A 24,157-nucleotide genomic window follows, 5' to 3' on the forward strand; every position below is an offset into this window, starting at 1 on the left:
AGTCTGCAGGAGGCTGTTGTGGTCCGCCAGCAGCCTGCGGAGCTGGCAGCGGAGTTGGACAGTGAGGAGGCTGGGGAGGAACATGGGCCACTCTTGGAGTCTGAGGAAGGCCCAGACGAGGGCTCTGCATCAGAGGCAGAGATGGGGCCAGGGCCATCTTGGAGTGATGCGGACTCCGGAGCCTCCAGAGGCGGACAACAGAGAGGCAGAGGAACAGGAGGAGCCTGTTCCTAGTACGCGCATGCGCAGAGCTGCCAGAAAGCATGAACAGTTAAAATAAAAGGGACGACTCAGGAGTAAGGCCTGGAAATGATTGGCCCCTCCCATAAGGCTTAAAAGAGAAGCAAAGCCACATGGGCCCTTTGAAGGAAAGCAATGTTGTTAATTCTGTTCCCAGTCGGCATCTCTGTTTGATTCTGGACTTCGTGTGACTTTGCCAAGTAGGTCTTGGCAGTGTGTCAAAGGAGATAAAGGTTGGTGATTATCCCGAAGGACTTCTCCTGAAGGACTTTTTGAAACTAATTGGGACACAGCTGTGAATGAAAGTAATTCACAGCTGTTGCAATAAGGTTTTTGGGACTACTCATGTGTTTTAATGACTCAGTAAGCCTAGGTCACAACAGAGGCAGAATGACTAAAATAGATTAGAAATAAAGTCAGAAGGAAAGTCAGTAGTGACAGATGTTATTTTCCTGGGCTCCAAGATCATCACAGATGGGACTGCAGCCAAGAAATTAAAAGACGCTTGCTCCTGGGGAGGAAAGCTATGGCAAATCTAGACAGCATTCTAAAAAGCAGAGACATCACCCTGCCAACAAAAGTGTGTATAGTCAAGGCTATGGTTTTCCCAGTTGCAATGTATGGCTGTGAAAGTTGGACCATAAGAAAGACTGAGCGCCAAAGAATTGAGGCCTTTGCACTATAGTGCTGGAGAAGACTCATGTAAGTTCCTTGGACTGCAAGGTGATCAAACCGGTCAGTCCTAGAAGAGATCAACCCTGACTGCTCTTTAGAAGGCCAGATCCTGAAGATGAAACTCAAATTTTTACTTTGGCCACCTAATGAGAAGGAAGGACTCACTGGAGAAGAGCCTAATGCTGGGAAAGATTGAGGGCAAAAGAAGGGGACGATAGAGAATGACGTGGCTGGATGGAATCACTGAAACAGTAAGTATGAGCTTAAATGGACTCCAGAGGATGGTAGAGGACAGGAAGGCCTGAAGGAATGTTGTCCATGGGGTTGCTATGGGTTGGATATGACTTTGTAACTAACAACAACAACAGAAGGAAATATAAAAGAGCTCACTTCCTTTTTCAGAAAAAAAGGGAACACAAATAATTTCATAAACATGTTAAATATAAACTTTGCTCCTCCTATTTTGGGCTATGAATGCAAATTGAGGTAATTGCTCTACCTTGAATATTTAAAATTCACAGCAATATGGGTTTGAACTTCAAATAATAATTCATCCATTCCAAGCAGCTGATGTCCATAGGCATTAACCATGTTAATTTATAGCTATGCTAGTTTGAGATGGGAGTAAAGATCAACCCAAAAAAGAAAGTAACATTACCAAGTAATGATTACACATTGATGGCAAATTATTCATTTAAATACACAAGGATTCCATGGTTAGATAATTTTATTCTTTGAAAAAGAATAAAGAATACTGATAACATTAAAGAAACAATTGACAAACATCTGCTAAAATGTATACAATAAATGTCATAGGACATCAAAATGTTTAGTCAAGTTTAATGAGGTTTTATCATGCTACATTATACTAATACAAATCCAACATTGAGTATAAGCCATGTTATTTTCCATATTGTATACATAAGGAATCACAATTTATTTTCTCTTTCATATATACACAAATACAAACACAACAAAACCTATCATCTGATTCACAAATCAGAAGGAGGCTTTTTGGTGGGACTTAATTTCATAAGTCTTAAAAATGTACCCACCATCACAGATTCTTCTATGCGTCCTTTTGACTACTTTTGAGATGTGCAAGTTATATGTTTGTAAGGCATAGGACTATACGTTCATCATTAAATGTGACGCATCATTAATATTTAAATTTGCTCACTGAAATGTCAAACGGCGAGTCAAAATGTATCCGTGGCATCTCAAGCAAAGAAGGCAATACTAATTTTGTCTAATAAAATAGTATTGCAAAACCGGATGCTCCAAATGTTGACCATAAGTAAAAATGGGTATTTCTCTATCATATATAATGAATTATATATAAGAGCCTTGGTAGTACAGTGGTTTAATGCACCCTGTTATTAACACAGCTGCCTGCAATTTCTGCAGGTTCGAATCTCACCAGGCTCAAGGTTGACTCAGCTTTCCATCCTTTCCATGGTAGGTGAAATGAGGACCCAGTTTGTGGGGGCAATAAGCTGACTTTGTATAAATATACAAAAGTATGAAGGCTGTTGCTTAATGCATTGTAAGCCGCCCTGAGTCTCCGGAGAAGGGCGACATATAAATCAAAAATTAAAAAATAAAATAAAATTATAAGAAATAGTAGTCTGAAGCCATTTTTCTTTAAACACCATCAGTTGCACAGGAAATCCTTCCGTTTCACGTCCTAATTCTTTTACAAGGCATTGCATGGCTTTCACCAGAAAACCCATTTTCATGTCTGCAGATGTTTCCATTAATTGGACTGATGTTTTCATTGTTGGATTCTAACTGGGAACTCCCACAAGGAGGCAACTGAAAGAAATGAGTAAATTGAGAAACAAGCAGATATTGACTTCAACAAATATTTGATCTATTCAGAACAGCCAGAACTATTTCTCATTCCTGCTTTTTACTCATGTAGTTCCAAGAGAGGAATGCAATTTGGCCTGATTGATTGGATGAATGAGCTGATCAAAATATTGATATTCAGAGTTTGTATCTCTTCACATTTGGCAGAATAGTTCTTGTATGTGTTTATGTGTACAGCATGTATACATCTATAGACACACATACACACACATATATCAGAATGCATTTTATATAGAAAATATATTTATAAAATGGGAGTTTTTGAGAAGAGAAAAGAAAGCAAGAAAACATATCCAGTATTTCAAGATATTTTTGTAGATTTTTATTTGTGAACTAATGTGTTGGAATGACTAATGAAAATATAAAACAGAAAGTGACACAGACTGGAAATATTTGATGCACTATTAGTGACTGTACATGTATTACTGTAATTATGTAGAAAAGAAAGCAAGGTAATAGTACAAAATTTGCTTTTTCCAAACTTACTTTTCTTTTAGACTGAGTATTTGTAGATAGATTGTTTTTAGCCCTGATTTGAGTGGCTTCTTCTAAATCTAGAACACAAAATAAATTTATTTCATTATGAATAACCTCTTTTGAGTGTAAAGAAATATAAGTAATTTATCACACAATTCCACACATGAATCTTGAAGATTACCTAATTCACTTCCACTTAGTATAAGGATTCTAAACTTGAAGCCCAATGTATCTGGAAGCAGCAGGCTGGACAAATCAAATCCATGCAATCCTTCTTTAAATTTGCTCTTTTTTCAAATTATTTATTAAATGTATTAAATTATTGGAGTTTGTAGTCCATAACCAATACTACTTCCTAGCTTATCAAAGTTGTAAAGAAATAAAGTTGTTTTATTCCCCTTTGGATTCCGTTCAAAGAATACATTTCAACAACAGTTATCTAAATTACACAAAGAGCTTACCTGAGAGCTGAAAGCTATTTAGTACTGTTTATTAACAAAATACAACTAGACTAAATACAATCTAAGACCCTATCTATCATGATCATGCAGATGGTTATGAAATTATTTATATGTTTGTCTTAAGGAGCAAGTCTTATTTTTCCCCTAATTTGGACTAGCCAGGTTCTCCATGGAATGGAGCTATGGATTTCCTTCCCCCCCCCTTTTTTTAGTAATATAAATAGAAAGAACATGTTCAAAATCAATATAGACTGTGTGCTGTCTGGTTACAATTCTTTTGAGTAATATTCTCTAATAGTAATCTCATAATAACAGTGTTTGTCCCTCATAACATTAATACATATTGTTAATACTAATCAAAATTAATAAGTTACAGTAATCAACTCTAATAATAAAATTATTCTTTCTCTTGTAATTTTAGAAGTTCTAACTCCTGTTTCTCTTATCTAACCATTGATAAAAAGCTATGGATTTCCTATTTACACTGAGCAAAGCTATGGCCACTGTCTGTATCCAACTCCACTCCTTCTCCTGTGGGTCAATGATTACGTACCAATCTCTTCCTATTATACAGTTTGTTTGTTTGTTTGTTTGTTTGTTTATTATTTATTAGATTTATATACCACCCTTCTCCCGAAGGACTCAGGGCAGTGAACAGCCAAATAAAGCACATAACAATATATAAAATTTAAAAAACAATTTAAAACATATTAAATGAATTTGGCCCTTACGCATTAAAACACCCCCTTTTTTAAAAACGAATTAAAATTAGCAATTAAAAGAGTTAGGCCAGCCCAGCTTGTTGGAATAAAAAAGTCTTGAGGGCGCGGCGGAAAGTGCGTACATCCGGAATCCTCCATATCTCCGGGGGGATTTCGTTCCAAAGGGCAGGTGCCCCCACAGAGAAGGCTCTCCCCCTGGGGGCCGCCAGCCAACACTGTTTGACCGACGGCACCCTGAGGAGCCGCCCTCTGTGGGAGCGTACTGGCTGGTGGGAGGCTATTGGTGGCAGAAGGCTCTCGTAAATACCCAGGTCCTAAGCCATGGAGCGCTCTAAAGGTGGTAACCAATACCTTGAAGCGCACCCAGAAGACCACCGGAAGCCAGTGCAGCTCGCGCAGGAGAGGTGTTACATGGGAGCGCCATGACACTCCCATAACCACCCGCGCGGCTGCATTCTGGACCAGTTGAAGCCCCCGGGTGCTCTTCAAGGGGAGCCTCATGTAGAGAGCATTACAGTAGTCCAAGTGAGAAGTGACGAGGGCATGAGGAGTGTAAGGAGTCCCGATCCAGAAAGGGATGCAACTGGAGAATCAGGCGGACCTGATAAAAAGTGGCGTATTATTAGAATGTGGCTTTTAAAATAAATCTAGACAAAGTCAGTATTCTACCAAAATACTTTACCTGTAAGGAGCTCGTCAATTTGATCAACTACAAACTTTGCATCTTCCATGCTGAAGCACATGGGTGGCTTAAACTTCAAGACATTTCTGTAAGGCCCGTCTGCACTCAGAAGGATCTTCCTTTCTTTCAGCCTAATTAGATAGAAGCAAAAAAGTTACTCTTGAACACTAAGAAAACTATGTGATGTTTAATTTTAAGAAATTACTTTAAAACTACTTTTAATCTGGGTGAATTTAGTAACAATTTGGTGGTGGCAGTTTGAGAATACATACATGCTGTACGTTCATACATACATACTATTGGAAGCATAATAGGAGGGGAATTCATGGGACTTTCAGGAAGTTTCAGGAAGACACAGGAACTTAAGGATAAGAAGACATCTTACAGCAATAATATATTCAGCAAATTTCCCTTCCATGGTGCCTCAATTGCCTAAGGTAGGTAATGCACTCTATATTTTGGTGGGGCTAATTTCTTGGCAAAGATAAGTAAATAGGTAAAAATGAGGACCTGCTGGATATGAATTTATTTACTTCAGTTTAACATTACATTTTGATAAGATATTTACTTGTAAATGATATGCTGGGCTTCAGCAGTAGCTGGTGTTCTCCTTATTTGATCTTTCACAAGGTCCACACCAATAAATAAGCCAGCACCTCTAAAAACATAAAGAAGGACATGTAACAAAATCACAAAAATCACATTTCACTATTAAACAATAGGTCACTTCATGATAGCTGGGTGTGTTTATATCTGTCTGTCTTTCTGTGTGTATGTTTGTGCAGGCAAAACTGCGGAGTGCTAGGCAGACTTTTCTACAAAGGTGTCCATGGGGTTAGGGGTCAAAAAAAAGTCAAATGGCAATCACCACCATGCAACTGAACCCCTGCCTCTTTTTCACATGTACTGCACAGAGCATCTTAACTTTTCTGACCCTTTCCTTCAAGTGGACATCTCTGCTTTCCTTTGAATTTGGAGCACAGGCAGGGCTATTCTTTCTCTGCATGCAGCAGAGATGTGGCAAAACAGGAAAGAATGCCAGAACAGCTTATCTCTAAGAATGTAACATCTGGAGAGTGATCAAACATTAACTAAGTATACACTAGCCTTAACCAACAGGAAGAAAATTTGCAGTGGGTAGCCATCCTTGAAAAGGTTTTTCTATTGTAAGACTATTGTATGCACAATGAAGTTGGCTGAAATGGCAAAACTGACCACTTTGATTAAAGAAAAGAACACAAGTACTTCAGTGGTGGGTTTCAAAATTTTTTACTACCGGTTCTGTGGGTGTGGCTTGGTGGATGTGGCAGGGGAAAGATACTGTAAAATCTCCATTTCCACCCCACTCCAGGGGAAGGTTACTGAAAAATACCCATTTCCTCCCGATCAGCTGGGACTTGGGAGGCAGAAAATAGATCGGGGCGGGGCCGGTCAGAGGTGGTATTTACCAGTTCTCCGAACTACTCAAAATTTCCGCTACCGGTTCTCCAGAACTGGTTAGAACCTGCTGAAACCAGGGGTGAAATCCAGTTCAGGTTCTGAATGGAAATTTTGAGTAGTTCGGAGAACTGGCAAATACCACCTCTGGCCCCAGAGTGAGGTGGGAATGGACATTTTGCAATATCCTTCCCCTGCGATGCCCACCCACCAAGCCACACCACAGCCAAGCCACGCCCACAGAACCGGTAATTAAAAAATTTGGATTTCACCACTGGCTGAAACCCACCTCTGAAGTACTTGTGCTTCCATATGGAAACCACTTCTGAACTTCGTGCTTGATGTAGAGAAGAATGAAACTTTTGACTTTGGGATTTACTGATTAGATTTATAGAAATGACTTGTGTATACTATCAGGAAAAAGCAAAAAGTTGTGATTTGATGTTACTACCTTGTTTTACTGTAACAGAGTCGGAAGTCAACACTTCCTTTTCTCTCTTTCTTATCTTTCTTCACTTCTCCTTCCCCTTTCCCTCCCCACTGCTTTCCTATTTACTTTGTATTTTGTATTTTATATAACTTTATAACTCAATAAAAATGTTAACTTGAAAAAGTTTTCCTTGTTTCTCTTAGAAAGTAAAAGTTCCAACTGGTAACTGGTAACAGTTACTTCTTCAGAAACACGCTTTCTAATCTATGTTGACCTTTAGAAGGTAAGCATCATCATTCTAAACTATATCTAGAAACTGTAAAATTCTTTCAGCATAGGCTAGATATCTTTATCTTCACTATAACCAGTAAATAGGTCGGCAGCTGCATCTTGAACTATCTTTTCTTCAGAGTCTTCCAAAGGAGTTTTTTAGTCTTGCATTACTTTGGTGAAGCCTAGAGATCTGAGGGCAGTATGTAACAGTAATGTTTATTTGACCAATGCACAGGTTTATTCTAATCTGGATGATTTATTTATTATTTATTTATTAGTCATATTCTATGCCACCCACTTTCCGAGGACTCTGGGTGGCTTACACCAAAGACAGTATACTAAATAGCATATTGCCCCCAACAATCTGGGTCCTCATTTTACCCACCTCGGAAGGATGGAAGGCTGAGTCAACCTTGAGCCGGTGAGATTTGATCCACTGATCTGCTGAACTAGCAGTCAGCTGAAGTAGCTGCAGTACTGCACTCTAATCATTGCGCCACCTCGGCTCTTTTTTTGATGGTAATAACCTAAAAGTACTTTTTACCTTACCTGACATCTCCCACCAATGAGTGTTTTTTCTGTTGTTCCTTGAGTAGTCCAAAGAGGTAGTTTCCAACGTGTGTGGCATTACCTTGTAGATCTTCCTGTTCTATTATATCCAAGACAGCCAAACCAATTGCACAAGATACTGGGTTGCCACCAAACTGAAAGCAAGAATAGTTGAGAATGTAGGACAGCAATTTCAAATATCTCTTTCCCCCTAAATGTGACCTTATTTCGCCGAGGGCAACTCTCTATTTGAACGGCTGCAAGAAGAGATGAGTTTTTGGCAAAATTCTCTATTTGAAAGATTATGTGGTCCAATTTAGAGATGATAAGAATGAAACAGTAGAAAGCTAACCTTCAGCATCTCAGTAACAGACTGAGTAGGTACACAAATAACCTCTTCTCAATTGCCTTATTAAATATTCCACTTCCTTTTAAATCAGGCTGGCTGATTTATATTTTAATAGCATAAGTACCATAGTTTCCATTTTGGAAGACTATATATCACTACAAACTTGATGTGTATTCTGATGATCAGAATTTATGATTTAACTGACTGATTATAACACTAAAAGTGATACTCACAGTATTGAAGTATTCTAACCCCGAGGCACCAAAGGTTTCTGCAATTTCTCTTGTTGTAACAACACAAGACATTGGGTGGCCATTGCCAATGGGCTTCCCCATGGTGACAATGTCAGGCACAAAGTCTTCACCTTGTAGCTGGAATGCCCAGAAATTCTTCCCAACCCGACCAAATCCAACTTGGACTTCATCTGCTATGAAAACTCCTCCTGCTTTGTGGACAAATCTGAGGGGGGGAAAAAGTTCAGATGTCTCATTATGACCTTAGATAATTTCTAACCATTGATTTATAACCTTCCCCCACATGATAAAATGATTAATTATATGAACTTTAAACAGAGCTCCTAAAAATCTCCTTTGAGATCTGAGAATTACAAATAGTGCTATTGTTATAAAATACATGCTGCACTCTTTATTAGAGTGATTCATCGGGGCCTGAAAGGAACTAAATGGACTTGAAACATTGCCCGGGGCCCAACATACTGTTGGTTCTTAGTTACTGAAAGGCCAAATCAAATGAAAAATTTGAAATTGCTACCTTTGATCAGAAAAATCATCAGGTATATAGTTCATAAAACTATTCCCTCAATATATCCATAGGGGTGCCAAGTCTGAATGCTTTTCCAAACCACTCTTTGCATTATTTCACTCTATACATGTTTATTACAATATTCATTTCAAATTATTATTTTGCTATATACAAGCTAAAAATAAAACAAGGGAAATATTCAGTAGCACGATAACTCTTCTCAAACACTGTTTCCCTAAATGTATACATTACTGGGAACAGTGCATACTAAGATATTACAGTGGGGAAAAAAATTACCATCATTGCTATTGGGCTGAATTACTTGCCAAAATCTTGTTACAAGTTGTGTGCTACTTCAGGGAACAAAAATTACAGCCACAAGCCACTATTTCTTAATAGGTACTGTGTTTCCCCAAAAATAAGATATTGTCTTATATTTTTTGCCACCAAAAAAAGACACCAGGTCTTATTTTCGGGGAGGAATGTCATCCACTGACTCACCTCACTTGCACGCGTCGCCCCTGGCATCTTTTTCACTATCAGAGCCTTCAGGAACTTCACCATCTGGCAAGGCCAGCAAGGCTTTCCTGAAGGCCTCTGCAGCCAATAACAGTGTTCTAGAGTTCTGTTACTGGCTAGAGAGGCGTTCAGGAAAGACTTACCTGCAAAAGAAATGGGCCGAGGTGTGCAAGGCCTAGTTGCAATTATCTGAAGGTAAGTAGTAGGGCAGCTCCACCCCCATCCCCACCCTAGCTTAATTTTTACCTGTGCACCCTGGAGTGGGCGGGGTCTTAACTAGGGCTTACTTTGGTAGTAGGGTTTATATTGGGCGCACATGTAAAAATCAAGCTAGGTCTTCTCTGAATAGATTGTATTTTTGGGGAAACACGGTAGAATGGGGCAAAATTAAATTACTATTCACCAATCTGGTGCCCTCCATATATATTGGGACTCTTAGATGCTGGTTATATTGCTATATTGAAAATTGTAGGAAGGCACGATAGTAGATTGGAGAACTCCTGCTAATTGTCCTGCTACAATTAAGCCATTCCACGCACTATACATACTGCGCCACTTCCTGGAAATAGCCTGCAGGTGGAATTATTTGGCCTCCACAACTCTGCATGGATTCAGCAATAAAGGCAGCAATCTAAGTCAGAGAAGATGTTGCAGAAGAAGGTGTTACAGAAGAAAGAATGGTCCTCAACCTAGTCTTTTGCAAATAACCCAACAATTAAATGTAGACTATCAAAACAAGGAAAGTAAATGAACAAAGAATTTGGGCAATTGTATGCATAACTATAAGTAAGGGATGCCCAATTTTTCAATGCCAGATCAGGCATCCAATTGAATTATTAAATTACCACAAAACATTTATTGAGAAAGTGTTGGACTGATCTTCAAAGTGTACCAACATATTTAAGTATCTACTTTAGATGGAATACCCAGAGAGATTTTACTTCCAGATTATCTAATAAATGATGAGGTTCCATATTTTGATTAATCATTCATGATTCCAAACCCCCAAAATCAAAAGAATATTTGGCACATTCTTTTATCATATATGGCACACTGGGATAGCCAGTTGCATCTTCTTTTTCTCAGCTAAGGTACCTAAACATATTGCCCAGGGTTAAATGTTCCACAGGGTGAAATTTTGGACATCCCTGCTTTAGAAAAGACTTAAAGAGAAAGTTCACAAAAAAGAGCCACTGGACAAAAAGAAGCCTACAGATAAAGTAATTTCAGTCGTTGGGAATAAAAACAACGCAAACAAACACAAAGACATTATGTCAAATCAAGAGTCAGTATCAGCACTTTGGTAGACCAGAACATGAAGCTTACGTTTTTTCTCTCTGTTTTTTTGCCCTCAGCATTAAGTCACTGCTGTCCCCCAAAACTGCCTGCAGCGTACGTTTGCTATTTAACTGACTGCCTCCCACACTGTGCGCAACCCTCCCTGAGAATCTGTAGGTTCCATGGTAGCTGGGCAGGAGGGTCTTCCTGGAAAGAAGCTCATGCGGTAACGTGTAAAGAAGCGCACATAGACTTGAAGAGGTACACTACAGCCAGGCAGTAGAAGATTCCCCATTGTCTGTAAAACGTTATCACAGGTCTACGGCACCAAAACCTATAAAGATATATATGAAAAGGGAGAGAAACAGACAAAGGGAAGAAAATAGAAACTACCTGTTAGATTTTGTTTTTTTTTAAAGGGAGAGAAACAGACAAAGGGAAGAAAATAGAAACTACCTGTTAGATTTTGGTTTTTTTAAAAAAAAAACTGGTTAAGGAATTAAAGACTGATAGATTTCTGGACTTTAAGGTAGTTGGGAGAAAATAAGTTAAAAAATGATGCAGCACTTTTTAGGACTTTAAGCATCCCTGGAAACTGTATTATTAGGACTATTTATAGTTTGTTTTTGTTAGAACTGGGCAGTGCTTCAGATCTGATTGGGAAGAATTAGGTACAGAAATGTAGTACCTCCTTGTGAATTATTAAGGCAATCCTTAATCACATGATTGCAGATAAGTGTTAGATTTGTAATACAGTATGTTCCAAAGTGCTTCTTACCAAATAAATTTGAAGCAGTGCATATTCTTAATTCTATACATTTAGCTAACTTTAAATTATTAGCTGGTTTAATTTTCAGCTTGTTTTCCTGTTTTGCTTTTTAGTTAAACTTTGTGAGTATACTACTTATTGGATCCTCACAAAAAAATATATCAATAATTATTAGTAACTAAAATGAAATTTAATCAGCACTGTCATCATCTTCATGTGAAGTCTAAAACTCACTGATCAGCTGATGGTTGCAATTTCACTTTTGTTGATCCTTTGTGATGGTGATTTTTGTACCGTAATTAATTACCTGCTAATAGACAAAGTCTATTCTTCTGAAATTCCTTTTTTAAAATCACTTTAAAATAGTTGTAATTGCTGGTTTTAAATAGCAACTTTTGCTCTGGTATTCAGCCTTTCTTACTTGGACTTTTAGTTAACCAGAGTGTTTTATTTTAAACCCAATCACACTACATTGTGTTTTGTTATCCTTTTATCCTTTTGTATTTATTTTGGTTGAGTTTGGTGGATAAGGTTTTGTGGTTTCTAATTCTAAATTCTATTTCACCTTTTTTCAGCCAAAATGCTAAAGAGTTTTAATTATGATTGAGAATCCCAAAAGTGGTAATCTAACAATTTTAGCAAGTGCTAGGTTAGGGAAGGCAGCTTTATTATATACTATTTAGTTTCCCTTTAGTTAATGTATAATTATGTAACTTGCTGGAAACTCAGTGAGACAGATAATGACTTATTGGAAGCCCTTTTCTAAGATCAGACATAAACTGGAGTGTAAAACATATTTCTGGGGCATCCATGGAACCAAACCAGGAGCTGGTTTCAAAACCTGTCGCTACCAGTTTGCTCATGGGTGCATGGGCGCTACTGCATGCACAAAATGTCTAGGCGAGTGGGCAGACCCTCCCGCCGCCACTATCGGTTCGCCCGATCTGGGGCGAACCGGTAGCAACCAACCACTGAACCATACTGATTTTCTGAATTCAGTATTATCTGAAAGAAGACATGTGGTGAAATTGTTGGGCTTTTAGCATAATCTTCTTGTAGTACGGAAATTTAAAACACCCAATTTAAAATCATTTCATTGATAGCCCGGCCTGGCGGAACAGCAGGGTCTCGAGGGCACAGCGAAATACACAGAGGATCTGTGGGCTCCCTGGGATCCCCACACGAGGCTGCAGAGTCATGTTTTGTCTTCTTTTCAGAAGCCCAGGAGAGTGGGGGACCTGCCTCACCTTCGTGGGGAGAATATTCCACAACGCGGAAAAGGGGAGGGGGCAATGGTACAAAAGGCCTTCTTCCCAGAACCTGTCACTTTACTTTAACTGATGGGGTATGTAACATACCTTCCCTTCTGACTGGGTGGGATGGGCTGATGTAATAGGAATTTTAATTTGTCTACAAGTTGCACACTGTATGCATTCCAATTCATGCTTGGGTTCAAATAAAGGATATCCCTTCAAACACTGCTTATAATTCACAGATGGAAGATTTGTGCATCTTCACCTATTATTACATTAGTTTGCAAAAGAGGATCCCTCAGCACAGATAGAGAAAGCAGACTTTTGCTAGGATACTTCCTATTCATAGCCACGAAAAGATATCAAGAAGGTAAAGAGAGGGAGGGGAAATCCAGATTTATTCAACCCACATCGGTCCTCATTTAAAACAGTGCTTGTAAAACTCACAAATATGAATTAAAGGGGATAGGGAACACCTTAAAATCCAGAATCTGTTAAAAAAAATGAAAGACATTTCAACTATGTAAGATAGTTAAGTGGTCTTAATCAGGACGAACATTGATGGATGGGGAAGAGGTAAGAGAAATCTTTTTTTTAAAAAAAAGTTTCAAGAGCTAATGTACCTTACGGCCATTCTTTTGAGCTTTTTCAATAATATTTCTCACTTCATCAGCATAAGCACCTGCTGAATCTTCATGGTCTTCTCTATACTTTCCTCTGTAAATATCTGGGGAAGGTGCCTAAAAAGGCAAGACAAATCTTTGAAATATTTGTTTCAATGGAAGTTCCCTTCCAAAAGGCATAGCAAAGCTATACTTAAAAACCAGCAATCTTTCTCTCTGTGCATATGAGAGTATGCAAAGTACGTATTGATTTTTCTTTTTAAGACTTTTTACATGAAAATAATAACAGATTGCATGAAGCCTGCCCCATTTTAGCTCAGTAGATCCAACTTCTGGTAGGCATGTGCAGGAATTGACAGTAAGACTATGTTGGTAGGGAGAACTTGAAATATTATAAATACTCACCACATGTATAAATTCCTTTTTGGCCTCTTTTCCCAGCTGATTAAATTTATATGGACTGATATCAATCAAGGAGGTCAAGTGACCATGATAGGCGCTGAAAAAAAGTATGAGTACAATGTGATTCAAAATACAGGAACAATGTTTAAGATTTTGGACTTGGATTGGGAAGACTCAATCTAAGGTCCAAGTCTCTATATCAGAGGTCTTCAAACTTGGCAGCTTTAAGACTTGTGGACTTGTGGAATTCTGGGAGTTGAAATCCACAAGTCTTAAAGCTGCCAAGTTTGAAGACCTCTGCTCTATATGAACATGCAGTTGACTAGAGGACCTTGGGCCCATTAATATGTCTCAGTTCACATGGTTCTCACAGGGTTCTCAGGATAAGGTTAAAGGAGACCTCTGTGTGTCATTTTTGGAATACCTGAAAGACCAGGCTGAAGACCATGGAGAAAATCTATGTGATTGCTAAGAGTAAATACCAACTTGAGGACTGAGTCAGTCAGTCTGTCTGTCTGTCTGTCTCTATCTGTCTATCCATCTGTTTCAGCACCAAGAGGAAAAGCAGACTATCATCAGTATATTAAAGGTAAAGATTCCCCTCGCACCTGCGTGCTAGTTGCTCCTGACTCTAGGGAGTGGTGCTCATCTCCGTTTCAAAGCCGAAGATCCAGCGCTGTCCGAAGAAGTCTCCGTGGTCATGTGGCCGGCATGACTAAACACCAGTGGTGCACGTAACGCTGTTACCTTCCCATCAAAGGTGGTCTCTATTTTTCTACTTGCATTTTTTATGAGCTTTCAAACTGCTAGGTTGGCAGAAGCTGGGACAAGTAACGGGAGTTCATCCCGTTACATCGCACTAGGGATTTGAACCGCTTTACTGCTGACCTTTCAATTGACAAGCTCAGCAGCTTAGCCACTGAGCCACTGTGTCCCCTTTATCATCAGTATAATAATAAGTAAATAAACCACTGGTGGAACAGTGGTTAAGTACAGGATTGCAGGCATACTGACCATAGTCTAGAGTTTGATCCTGATTGGGTCAAGGTTGACTCAGCTTTTCATCCTTCCGATGTCAGGACAATGAGGACCCAGATTGTTGGGGGCAATAAACAAATAATGCTGACATTCTAAACCAGCCAGAGAGTGCTATAAAGCACTATGGGACAGTGTATGAGTTCAAATTCTAATGCTAAGTAAATAAAATTGTTCTACTGAATAATTACAGATTAACCAATTTGTCTTCCCACATTTCATATAAATGACTGAGGCAGTATACAGCTCAAATTGCATTTCTATAAAAACAAAAATTCATCATAATCTATGCCTGCATTTATGTGATTCAAGGCAACAGAGAATCAGCTGTTGTAGCATTTATTATTTTATGTTGCAAAGAGCTGACCTCATCTATACATTCTGCACACTTACTGGTCAAGGGTTATCACATCATAGTGACCACTATACTGCCGAGCCAGGCGCAAAGCAAGGTCATTTGCTTCAGAGCTGTAAAAGAGTATTAGAAAAGCAATTCAGGGGTTTTAGCCCAAAACATAGTAATTGAAAAAAAAAACAGCAGAAATGTATTTATAGCATAAACACAATATTAAAACATTAATATTGCTGGTTAGGTTACATCTGATTCAATCAGATAAAAGCAGGGCAACTGCCTGAATTGCAATCAAAGTTGCATAATATAACAGAATTCTCTTTGGGCATTAAAACCAAAACGTTGTCCATACATGTTTGCACACACCTATAGAATTGACAACCTCACTAAATCTTTGTGTAAGGCTCTTTGGCAGTTGCCAAAAAATAATTTAATTATTTCCAAACATAATTTTCACTGAGTTTCTTAAGCAGGATTTATAAAGAAAAGCGGACTGATGTTAAATACCGTATTTTTCAGAGTATAAGACACTTTCCCCACCCCTAAGAGGGTGAAAATTTGGGTGTGTCTTATACACCAAATGTAGTCCCACCCACCCACTGGCCCCCAACCTTTGGCTTCTGCCTCCCAGCAATTTACCTCCTTGCAGCAAACAGCAAGCAGCCTGTTTCAGCGTCAGCAGAGCCTGATTAGCACAAGCATCTGGGATCAGCCTCCCGACCATCAGCTATTTTAGGTTGCAGGGATTGCCATTGCCTATTGCTGCACGGACTCCGCTGTTTGCTGCAAGGAGTCAAATTGCTGGGAGGCAGATTTTTTTTCCCTTGTGCTAATCAGGCTATGCTGAAACAGGCTGTTTGTTGTTTGCTGCAAGGAGACAAATTGCAGAGGCAGATTTTTTTTTTCTTCCCCAAAAAAGGTGGGTGCGTTTTATAATCCGGAGCGTTTTATACACCGAAAAATATGGTAAATAGCAGCAACTATTTGTCATTCAAAACTAATATGCCCTCAACTACATGAAGGAGAAAGGAAGATATTTTTTCTTTCTTAACAGATTTTTCTTCCTATGATCCAGAGAACTGGCAGAAAAATCCTTCTGACATACCCAGAGTTCACAAAGTAGCAAACGGAAAGCTTCTCTGGTAGGGTAGCTGTGAGGCGTTTGGCATACTGGACCAGACTGTCATGCAGGAATCGAGAATTGGTATTAAGCAGCTCCATTTGTTTCACTGCAGCCTTGACTACATCAGGATGGCTGTGTCCAACTAAAAAGGATCAAGTATAGGAAATATCTTAGTCCACGGATCTCTCTAGCAACACAGTGTAAGTATACTTAATTCTGTCCTGGCTTAATGATTTGCTTTCAACATCGCTGTAGACATGTATCAAAATGAAGGCAATTATTGCCTGATTTTGTGTGGCTTTTGGTTGTTAATTAGGATGTTTGACCCTCAACACCCTAACTGACTATACAGATACAACACATAGAACAGCCAATGCAAACATTCTGGAGACAGAGAAATTCGCTGAGGATGGGTTCCAGCACGAGCCCCCAAAGCTTGGAAAACTCAGCCTTTGGTCTTGGTGATCGACTCATATTGAATCCTGCAACACATCAAATTTTATTTGCTGTCCCTGTGGGTCTAGAACAGGGATGTCAAACTCAAACCCAGCGGGTTGGATTTGGCCCATGGCATGCTTAGATCTGGCCCACGGGGTCTCCCTGGAAACAACAAAGGACCAGCCTGCGGTGCCTCTGCCAGCAAAAATTGAGCTCAGGCAGGCTGTGTGCTGTCCTCCTCAGGCTCCGTTTTCGCTGGCATAAGGCTGCAGGAGGCCATCGCGGCCAAAAACGGAGCCTCGACAAGTGACGTCAAGCTGGCCACCCCTCCCCCAGGCCACCCCCCCCCCAGCCACACATACACACCAACCCCCCAAGGTCAAACACAATCCTGATGCTGCCCTCAATAAAATCAAATCTGATACTCCTGGTCTAGAAATGGTGGACCATCTGTACACACACCTTTGAGGAAATCTTCCCCCCCCCTTACTTAAACTTTCTTTTCTAAACTTGACAAGAAGGATGATGAAAATTTATGTACTTTGTCTATTAATGGAAACATTTCTGGTAGAATGGGTGAGCTTCATGCCATGGCTACTGAATGTGTCAATTTGGTAATTTGATTGTAGTTGATGTTGGGACATTAGCAGAATCCTTAATTCTTACCATGTGCTACATTGTTAATGCAATCCAAGTATTTTTCTCCATTCTCATCGAACATGTATTGTCCATGAGCCCGCACAATCTTAATGGGATCTTTAGCAAAGAAAACTTTGCATGATGGCCTGCAAGAGATGACATCAAATTGTTTCGGTTTGGATCAGCTCAACAGCGTTGCTAAGCCTACATGTACACAAACACAAAAATGCTTTGCATTCTTTACTTTCAGTAGTCCTTTAGCACTGAGACCTATTAATGTGCTTGGCGATACATTAAACAGAGCTGAAGTTCATGATGCATGCACATTCATTGTTGAGTGTGAGGAATTTGAGGAAAGGCCGTGCCAGGTCAAAACATGACAATTCAGTTTAGCCAATTCAGTCATTAATCTGCAAGACACTTAGTAATGGCAGCAAGCGTTGATACACTAATGGAGTTGGTGTCTGAATTGGAATATAGAATAGAATAGAATAGAATAGAATAGAATAGAATAGAATAGAATAGAATAGAATAGAATAGAATAGAATAGAATTCTTTATTGGCCAAGTGTGATTGGACACACAAGGAATTTGTCTTGGTGCATATACTCTCAGTGTACATAAAAGAAAAGATATGTTCATCAAGAATCATAAGGTACAACACTTAATGATAGTGTTATACCTTATAGAACTGAGATAGAATCTCAATTCTACTGTCATATGTTAACTGAGAACTTTTTTTCCCTACAATCCATTTTGAAAACCATGTGAGCAGGTTCCTCTGTTCCAAGCTAAGAACCTAAATCAAGTTTTAACCAAGAAATCATTTTGAAACAATAGACATTTAAACACATTACAAAAAGGAGACTAACCCCCCCTCCCACTTCCTGCCTGACCTGTCCTAGATTTGTGCCTGGGGATGCATGAAAGGGATCCTTCCACCTTGGGGGATAAACTGTGTGCAAGGAAAGACAAATCAATAACACAGTTCTGTTATTGAGGGAGGAAAAAACCCAATCTAAGTAACTTACAAGTCTGTCTACTTTTATGTTTGGAAGGTTATATACCAGGAAGAACAAAATAGTTTTTGGTTTTTTTTTTGCAATAGTGTTTTGCAAAAACCCTGATGAAACAACCCTTATCTGTTTGTACAGAATTTTTGTCTTGGCAAGCAACTTAAGTTTTGCATAACATCAGCAGGCTGGTTATGCAAGAACTATACTTGCTGATGGTTATATAAACCGATGGTTATATGTCACTGACACTGACATCTAACTTTGGCTCATCTAATCCAATTCATGATACATGCATCTTAGTGTGCTTACTATATTTATCACATATCCTTTAGGGAAATCAATACTGATCTAGTCTTTTAGGTGTTAATGTGACTATTTTTACAGAAGTGAAATCATTGGAAACCAAGCTATGAAAGCAAGGATGATTTTAGGGTGGAAGATAGACTTTTATAGTTCAACATGTGCCTTTAAATGAAAAAGGAAAGTACTTTTGTTATTCATAGGACTTCCACACGTTACAAAATAAAAGTAAGTATACTGCAAGTGTAAATGTCACTGAAAGTTAGTAAACGTACGAACAATTAAAATTAAGTGTTTCTAAAATGCAACCTCCAATGCAAAATTAATCAGCAATAAGCAATCGGCCTAGTTTATATAAGATTTCTTTGCAAATGTACGCAGCTGCAACAGAAGCCCTGCTGAACTCAGGGAAACCTCCACCCAAGTTTTGTAGGGAAATTTTAAACTAATAAAATGAAGAATCACTGGAGCTTGTAAACCAAGGCAGCTCTATTTTCCATTGTAAATACTTTCTGAAAGTAAGAGGCTCAGAAAAGATGTCATTTTGATAACATAAATATGCCTCCCAGTAAGGAAGCCTGCAATATTTTCAGTATTTCCAAGAATCTTTGTCTTTGCTTATCTTTTCATTTCAACCCCAGCACTTCTTTATTCCAACGGGTCCTGAGGTATCAGTAGAGCAGAAAGCTGAGAGTTTGAGTATTGGCTCTGTCTTGAATTGCTTCTCCTTCAACTCCTGGCTTGACTTGGCAAGAATGGACCGAACCCCTCCCTGCCTTCATAAGGGTCTTGGCCGGCTGGCCGCCTCTCGCAACCCTAAACCGTCCAGTGGGAAGCCCTAATCCCATTTTGGCGGGCCGGAGTCACTTTCAATGGGGGGGGGAAGCATCTTTCGTGGGCTTTCCGTCGGGCAAAAGGGCGGCCGCGGACTGGCGGGAGGAGAGGGGCGCCCCTACGACTAGTCTGCATGGGGGGCAATGCCACCGCCCTTGTCCCGCTCCATCTCTCCAGCTCCTGGGCTTTGCCCTCTCCGCTCACCCGATGTGTTTCTTCCGCAGTTCGAGGGTCTCCGCTTTGCTGTACATCTCCATCCTCCTGGCCGCTCCCGAAAGCTCCCTTGCTCTCCGCAGCCGTCGGGGACTCGCTCGGTGCCAGCCCTGCCAGCGAGAGACATCTTCCTTATATCCCGCGCCGCCTGGGCGCCGGACTCCGCCTCCACAGGCCGCTGCCAACCTTCCTTGCCCATCCCCGATCCTCCCACCTTCGCTCCAGGCCACGCCAGGCCAAGGCAGGGCAGGGCAGGCGCACGGCCGGGCGAACGGGCAGCGCAAGGAGGGCTGTTTTCGCCTCGGCGGTCACGTGCAGAGCGAATGACTCCCTCCGCCCTTCCAGGCTATTTATCCCTCCGTCAGTACAACGCCGCTTGCCGGCGACGGTCTGGCACGAATTGGCCACGCTGCGAAGGAGCAGCCCGTTGAGGCTTCAGGAGACGATCCAGTAACGATGAAGTAGTAGATGGTTTTTCATTGCAGGCATTAAAATATTCAGTTCAGCTATACACCGAAGTCGACTGTGTTGTTTCTCTGTGTCATACAATGTATGTGGGCATATGCATAATTATGTATGTATCTATGTATGCCTCAGAGGTGGGTTTCAGCAGGTTCTGACCAGTTCTGGAGAATCGATGGCAGAAATTTTGAGTAGTTGGGAGAACCGGTAGTAAAAATTCTGACTGGCCCCGCCCCCATCTATTCTCTGCCTCCCAAGTCCCAGCTGATCGGGAGGGAATGGAGATTTTGCAGTATCCTTTCCCTGCCACGCCCACCAAGCCACATCCACAGAACTGGTAGTAAAAAAAATTGAAACCCACCACTGGTATGCATGTAGCTAGTTTAGTTAGTTATTTTTCTGTCATGGTGTATATTGGAGGTGGCGACCCTTTGAGAGTTGTATGCAACAAAATTTCACTTTTAATGAGTATATTGATTGGTGTACATTCAAAGTGACAATAAAAATTTATTCTATTCTATTCTATTCTATTCTATTCTATTCTATTCTATTCTATTCTATTTTCCTACGGCTTTTTTCAGTCTTTAATTTTTCCACGTGCTGCTATTGATTTCAATGGACCAAAATCAACAGAGAGAGGAGGGGAAAAATCACATTGATGGAGAATTCACTAGAAGAAAGGAGAGGATTCAGACGTTGTTCTTCCCACCTTCTTCATATTTAATTCTTCAAAAAATTATTTTCTAAGACACCAGAGGTACGTTAAAGGTTTTAGGAGATATAACCGACCTGTAGCTAATGAGTTGGAATTCCTATGCAGACTTAACATTGTTCGGTAAACTGAAAATAGTATCACCACAGATTTTGTTTTGATTAGACCTATTGGGTTTGACTGACTCTTATTTTCATTTGTGCTTCATTTGTGATAATCATACATACCTCACTTATTTTTTATTTGTGTTCCATTTGTGGTAATCACACACACCTATTTCTCCTAACCATAAGCCTTTTATGATTCCTTTGAAGAGATGCCAGAATGCTAGTTGCGCAAGAGTCAGGTATGTCCAATAGACTTCCAAATCTTCTAATTTACCCCCCACACACACACACACACCCCTGATGGTCATTTACTTGTTTGTTTAAAAAACCCTGAAAAGGTTTTGGAAATCATTGATTTCCAAGGCATCAAAAATCTAATATTCTTTTGAACCAATTGGTATTTATTTATCTTCTGAAGCAACACAAGTGTTCTCAGATATAAAATAGTAATAGCTTTTATCTACTTCTTCAGTAGATAAAGGTGCTTTTTCAAGATGTAAGTGGACGTTATTGTTTTTCTTTGAAGATGTTTTGCTTCTCATCCAAGAAGTTTCTTCAGCTCTGACTTCCCCACTATCCAGTCAGAGCTGAAGAAGCTTCTTGGATGAGAAGCAAAATGTCTTCAAAGAAAAACAAGGAAGTCCAGTTGTCTCTTGAAAAAGAACCTTTGGGACAACCATGATCTGAATGACTGAGAAGCTCCATAGACATTCTTCAGCCTATGCATATTTAATCTGATTGTATTTTTTATAAAAAATACCAGTGCTGTAAAAAATATTGATATGGCTTCAACTAAAGCAATATTTCAGATACTTACCTCCAACACAAAATGTCCATTCATTGACCATGAATGTGAACTGATAACTTTGATAGAATTCAACAATTGTCTTTTTCTAGGCTCAGGAATTATTAAAGGAGGTTTGCCCACTGGAGAGGAGTCAAACTATAGTAAAAGATGAAAGATCACCAGCCAAACACAAGTCACCAAATTGAGTAAACAAAGCTTTAGCCTCAAGGTCATATGAATATGCAGTTTGAATGACTGTCCCAAGGACTTGTCTTTGGACTGGATTGTTCTGAAAGAAACAATCGAGCTATTGCAGGGGTATCAAATTCAAAGCCCAGGAGCTGGATCCGGCCTGGTGGGTGTTTAGATATGGCCCCCAGGGCTGTCCTGGAAATAGCAAAGGGCCAGCCTGCAATGCCTCTGCCAGCAAAAATGGAGGTCGGGAGGGCCGTGAGCTCTGTTTTCACTAGCAGACGGTTGCAGGAAGCTGAAAATGGAACTCAGGAGCCCGTTATCGCACTTAGGCCACCACAGGCGCTCCTGACACGAGTAACAAGCTGGCCACACCTCCAGGCCATGCTCCCCCCCAGGTCAAACAACCCTGATGTGGCCCTCAATGAAATCAAGTTTGATACCTTGCGCTATTGACTTTACTGAGCTTTATATAAGAGCTGAGCCAATATCTTCACATCAAGTTGTTTGAGGGCAGCAGGCAAAAAAAAAAAAAAACCCAAACCCAGAACATTAATACATTGTGGCTTCCTGAGGCAGGAATTCTATGCCCACACATTTAATACATTTAATCTGCTTAACAATGTATCATTGGAGGATTACGTATCTTTTGGCAAACCTTTTTTCTTTGATAATTAATAAAAATTATTATTATTACTACAATACTGAGCACCGGTCCTTAAGGTTCTTTTGAGGACACATGAAATGACAGATTCCTAGCAATTATATACGATTATAAGAAAGAAATGATGCTACTTTGGGATATCATAATATTTTTCAACCCCATGTTATTCATCCAGATTTGGCCATAGTGGAATATGTTCTAAAATCCTGTTCTTTGTATATACTCTTTCCTTTTCCAAACTGACCTCAACCTTCCAATTTACACACTTACGTTATTATGCACAGACACCACACAATAATTGTCTTAATCAGATGAGCTAGAATTGAATTATTCTAGCCACTCTTTGCAATGTATTAAATCATGGCCTGATTTTACAGTGTGAAATTTCCAGCTAACTGGACCTTGCTACTATGTGCAGATCCTCTGTGACCATGTACTCAGTGAATACTGATTAGAATGAGGATATGCTGATGACAGTAATTACTAATGTTAGTAGATCAGTAACCAGTGATTAATATTTTTGTTCTCTAATGAAATTTATTTATGCAATTTATCTCCCCTATTATTATAATATATTTTTAATAACATAAATAACTTTACATCTCCTTAACACATTGATAACTTAATTAACTTTAACTAATGACTTAATAGCTCAGACTTACAGTTAATAATATAGACTACTACAAGCATCACAGCTAAATCCTTCAGACAGGTGTTTTTACAGTCTAGCATATCACCCCCAAATTAGCCTTCAAAGTCTTTTTGATTCGCTTTACTGAATTGCATAAATCTAGTATCAGATTAAGCAAATATATCACTGCAGCAAATATATTCATAAGTAGTGTCAGTTGTATACAACAACAACAACAACAACAACAACAACAACAGAAGATAAGGTGCTTGTAAAACCTCACAAATACTGGGTCTCTGCTCATTTAATTATGTCTATGAAATACTAATTTTACAGATATTCCATGCCCAAACACATAAAGAACAAAAGAAAGCAGAAAACAAATAACCAAGGAACTATTTTCTTATCCTAATCCTTCTCACCACTGTTTTCTATTGCTCCTAATGATTATTAATCAGCCCCTGCCACATTGAACTAAGGGTGCCAAGTATTATTAAGGCTCAGTCCTGGGCCAGGATTCTGATTTCAGGATTCAGTATTGCATTCGATACCTCTGCTGTTGTCAGACAGCAACCAATCTCACTGATACTATACCTGTATGAAAGAACTTTGCAATCTTGGCATCTCTGTTGAATTTAGGCTATTTAAATCTAGAAAAGGCCAAATCAATAGTAAAAGAAAAAATCAAGGCTCTGGTTTTCCAAAATGCCCCTCAATTCTATTGCCAAATATTAGATAGCCACAAGACCTTTACCAAGGGATAGCTATACACTCTAACCCTAAGCAAATATATATGGCTCTTTTCCGGAGTCTGCTTTGATGCCTTCCCTTCAGCACTGCTGGTGGGAAAATCTCAAGGGACTCCTTATTTACAGAGAAA

The 24,157-nt window shown here is 39.5% G+C and overlaps 1 protein-coding gene across 1 annotated transcript; it reads right to left on the reverse strand.

Moving 5' to 3' along the window:
• Positions 1-1,624: 1,624 nt before the first annotated feature.
• On the reverse strand, positions 1,625-20,054 carry ETNPPL (ethanolamine-phosphate phospho-lyase). The gene is made up of 13 exons (XM_034442256.3): positions 19,714-20,054; positions 17,388-17,506; positions 16,266-16,425; positions 15,202-15,276; positions 13,777-13,870; positions 13,372-13,488; positions 9,997-10,079; positions 8,401-8,626; positions 7,819-7,973; positions 5,698-5,787; positions 5,130-5,260; positions 3,274-3,341; positions 1,625-2,730 (listed from the first exon to the last, which is right to left on the reverse strand). The coding sequence occupies exons 1-13, from the start codon at positions 19,764-19,766 to the stop codon at positions 2,596-2,598; spliced, it is 1,506 nt and encodes a 501-aa protein (XP_034298147.1). The 5' UTR covers positions 19,767-20,054; the 3' UTR covers positions 1,625-2,595.
• Positions 20,055-24,157: the final 4,103 nt, after the last annotated feature.

This window comes from Pantherophis guttatus, chromosome 8, assembly GCF_059756535.1.
Source record: "Pantherophis guttatus breed Tessera chromosome 8, ASM5975653v1, whole genome shotgun sequence".
NCBI lineage: Eukaryota > Metazoa > Chordata > Lepidosauria > Squamata > Colubridae > Pantherophis > Pantherophis guttatus.

Excerpts from the sequence above, each read along its gene's own strand:
- ETNPPL (XM_034442256.3), bottom strand. The coding sequence starts at position 19,766 with ATGGAGATGTACAGCAAAGCGGAGACCCTCGAACTGCGGAAGAAACAC. Across the intron at positions 17,507-19,713 it reads CTGCGGAAGAAACACATCGG|GCCATCATGCAAAGTTTTCT; the intron begins GTGAGCGGAGAG and ends CATCTCTTGCAG. Across the intron at positions 7,974-8,400 it reads GGTTAGAATACTTCAATACT|TTTGGTGGCAACCCAGTATC; the intron begins GTGAGTATCACT and ends TCTTGCTTTCAG.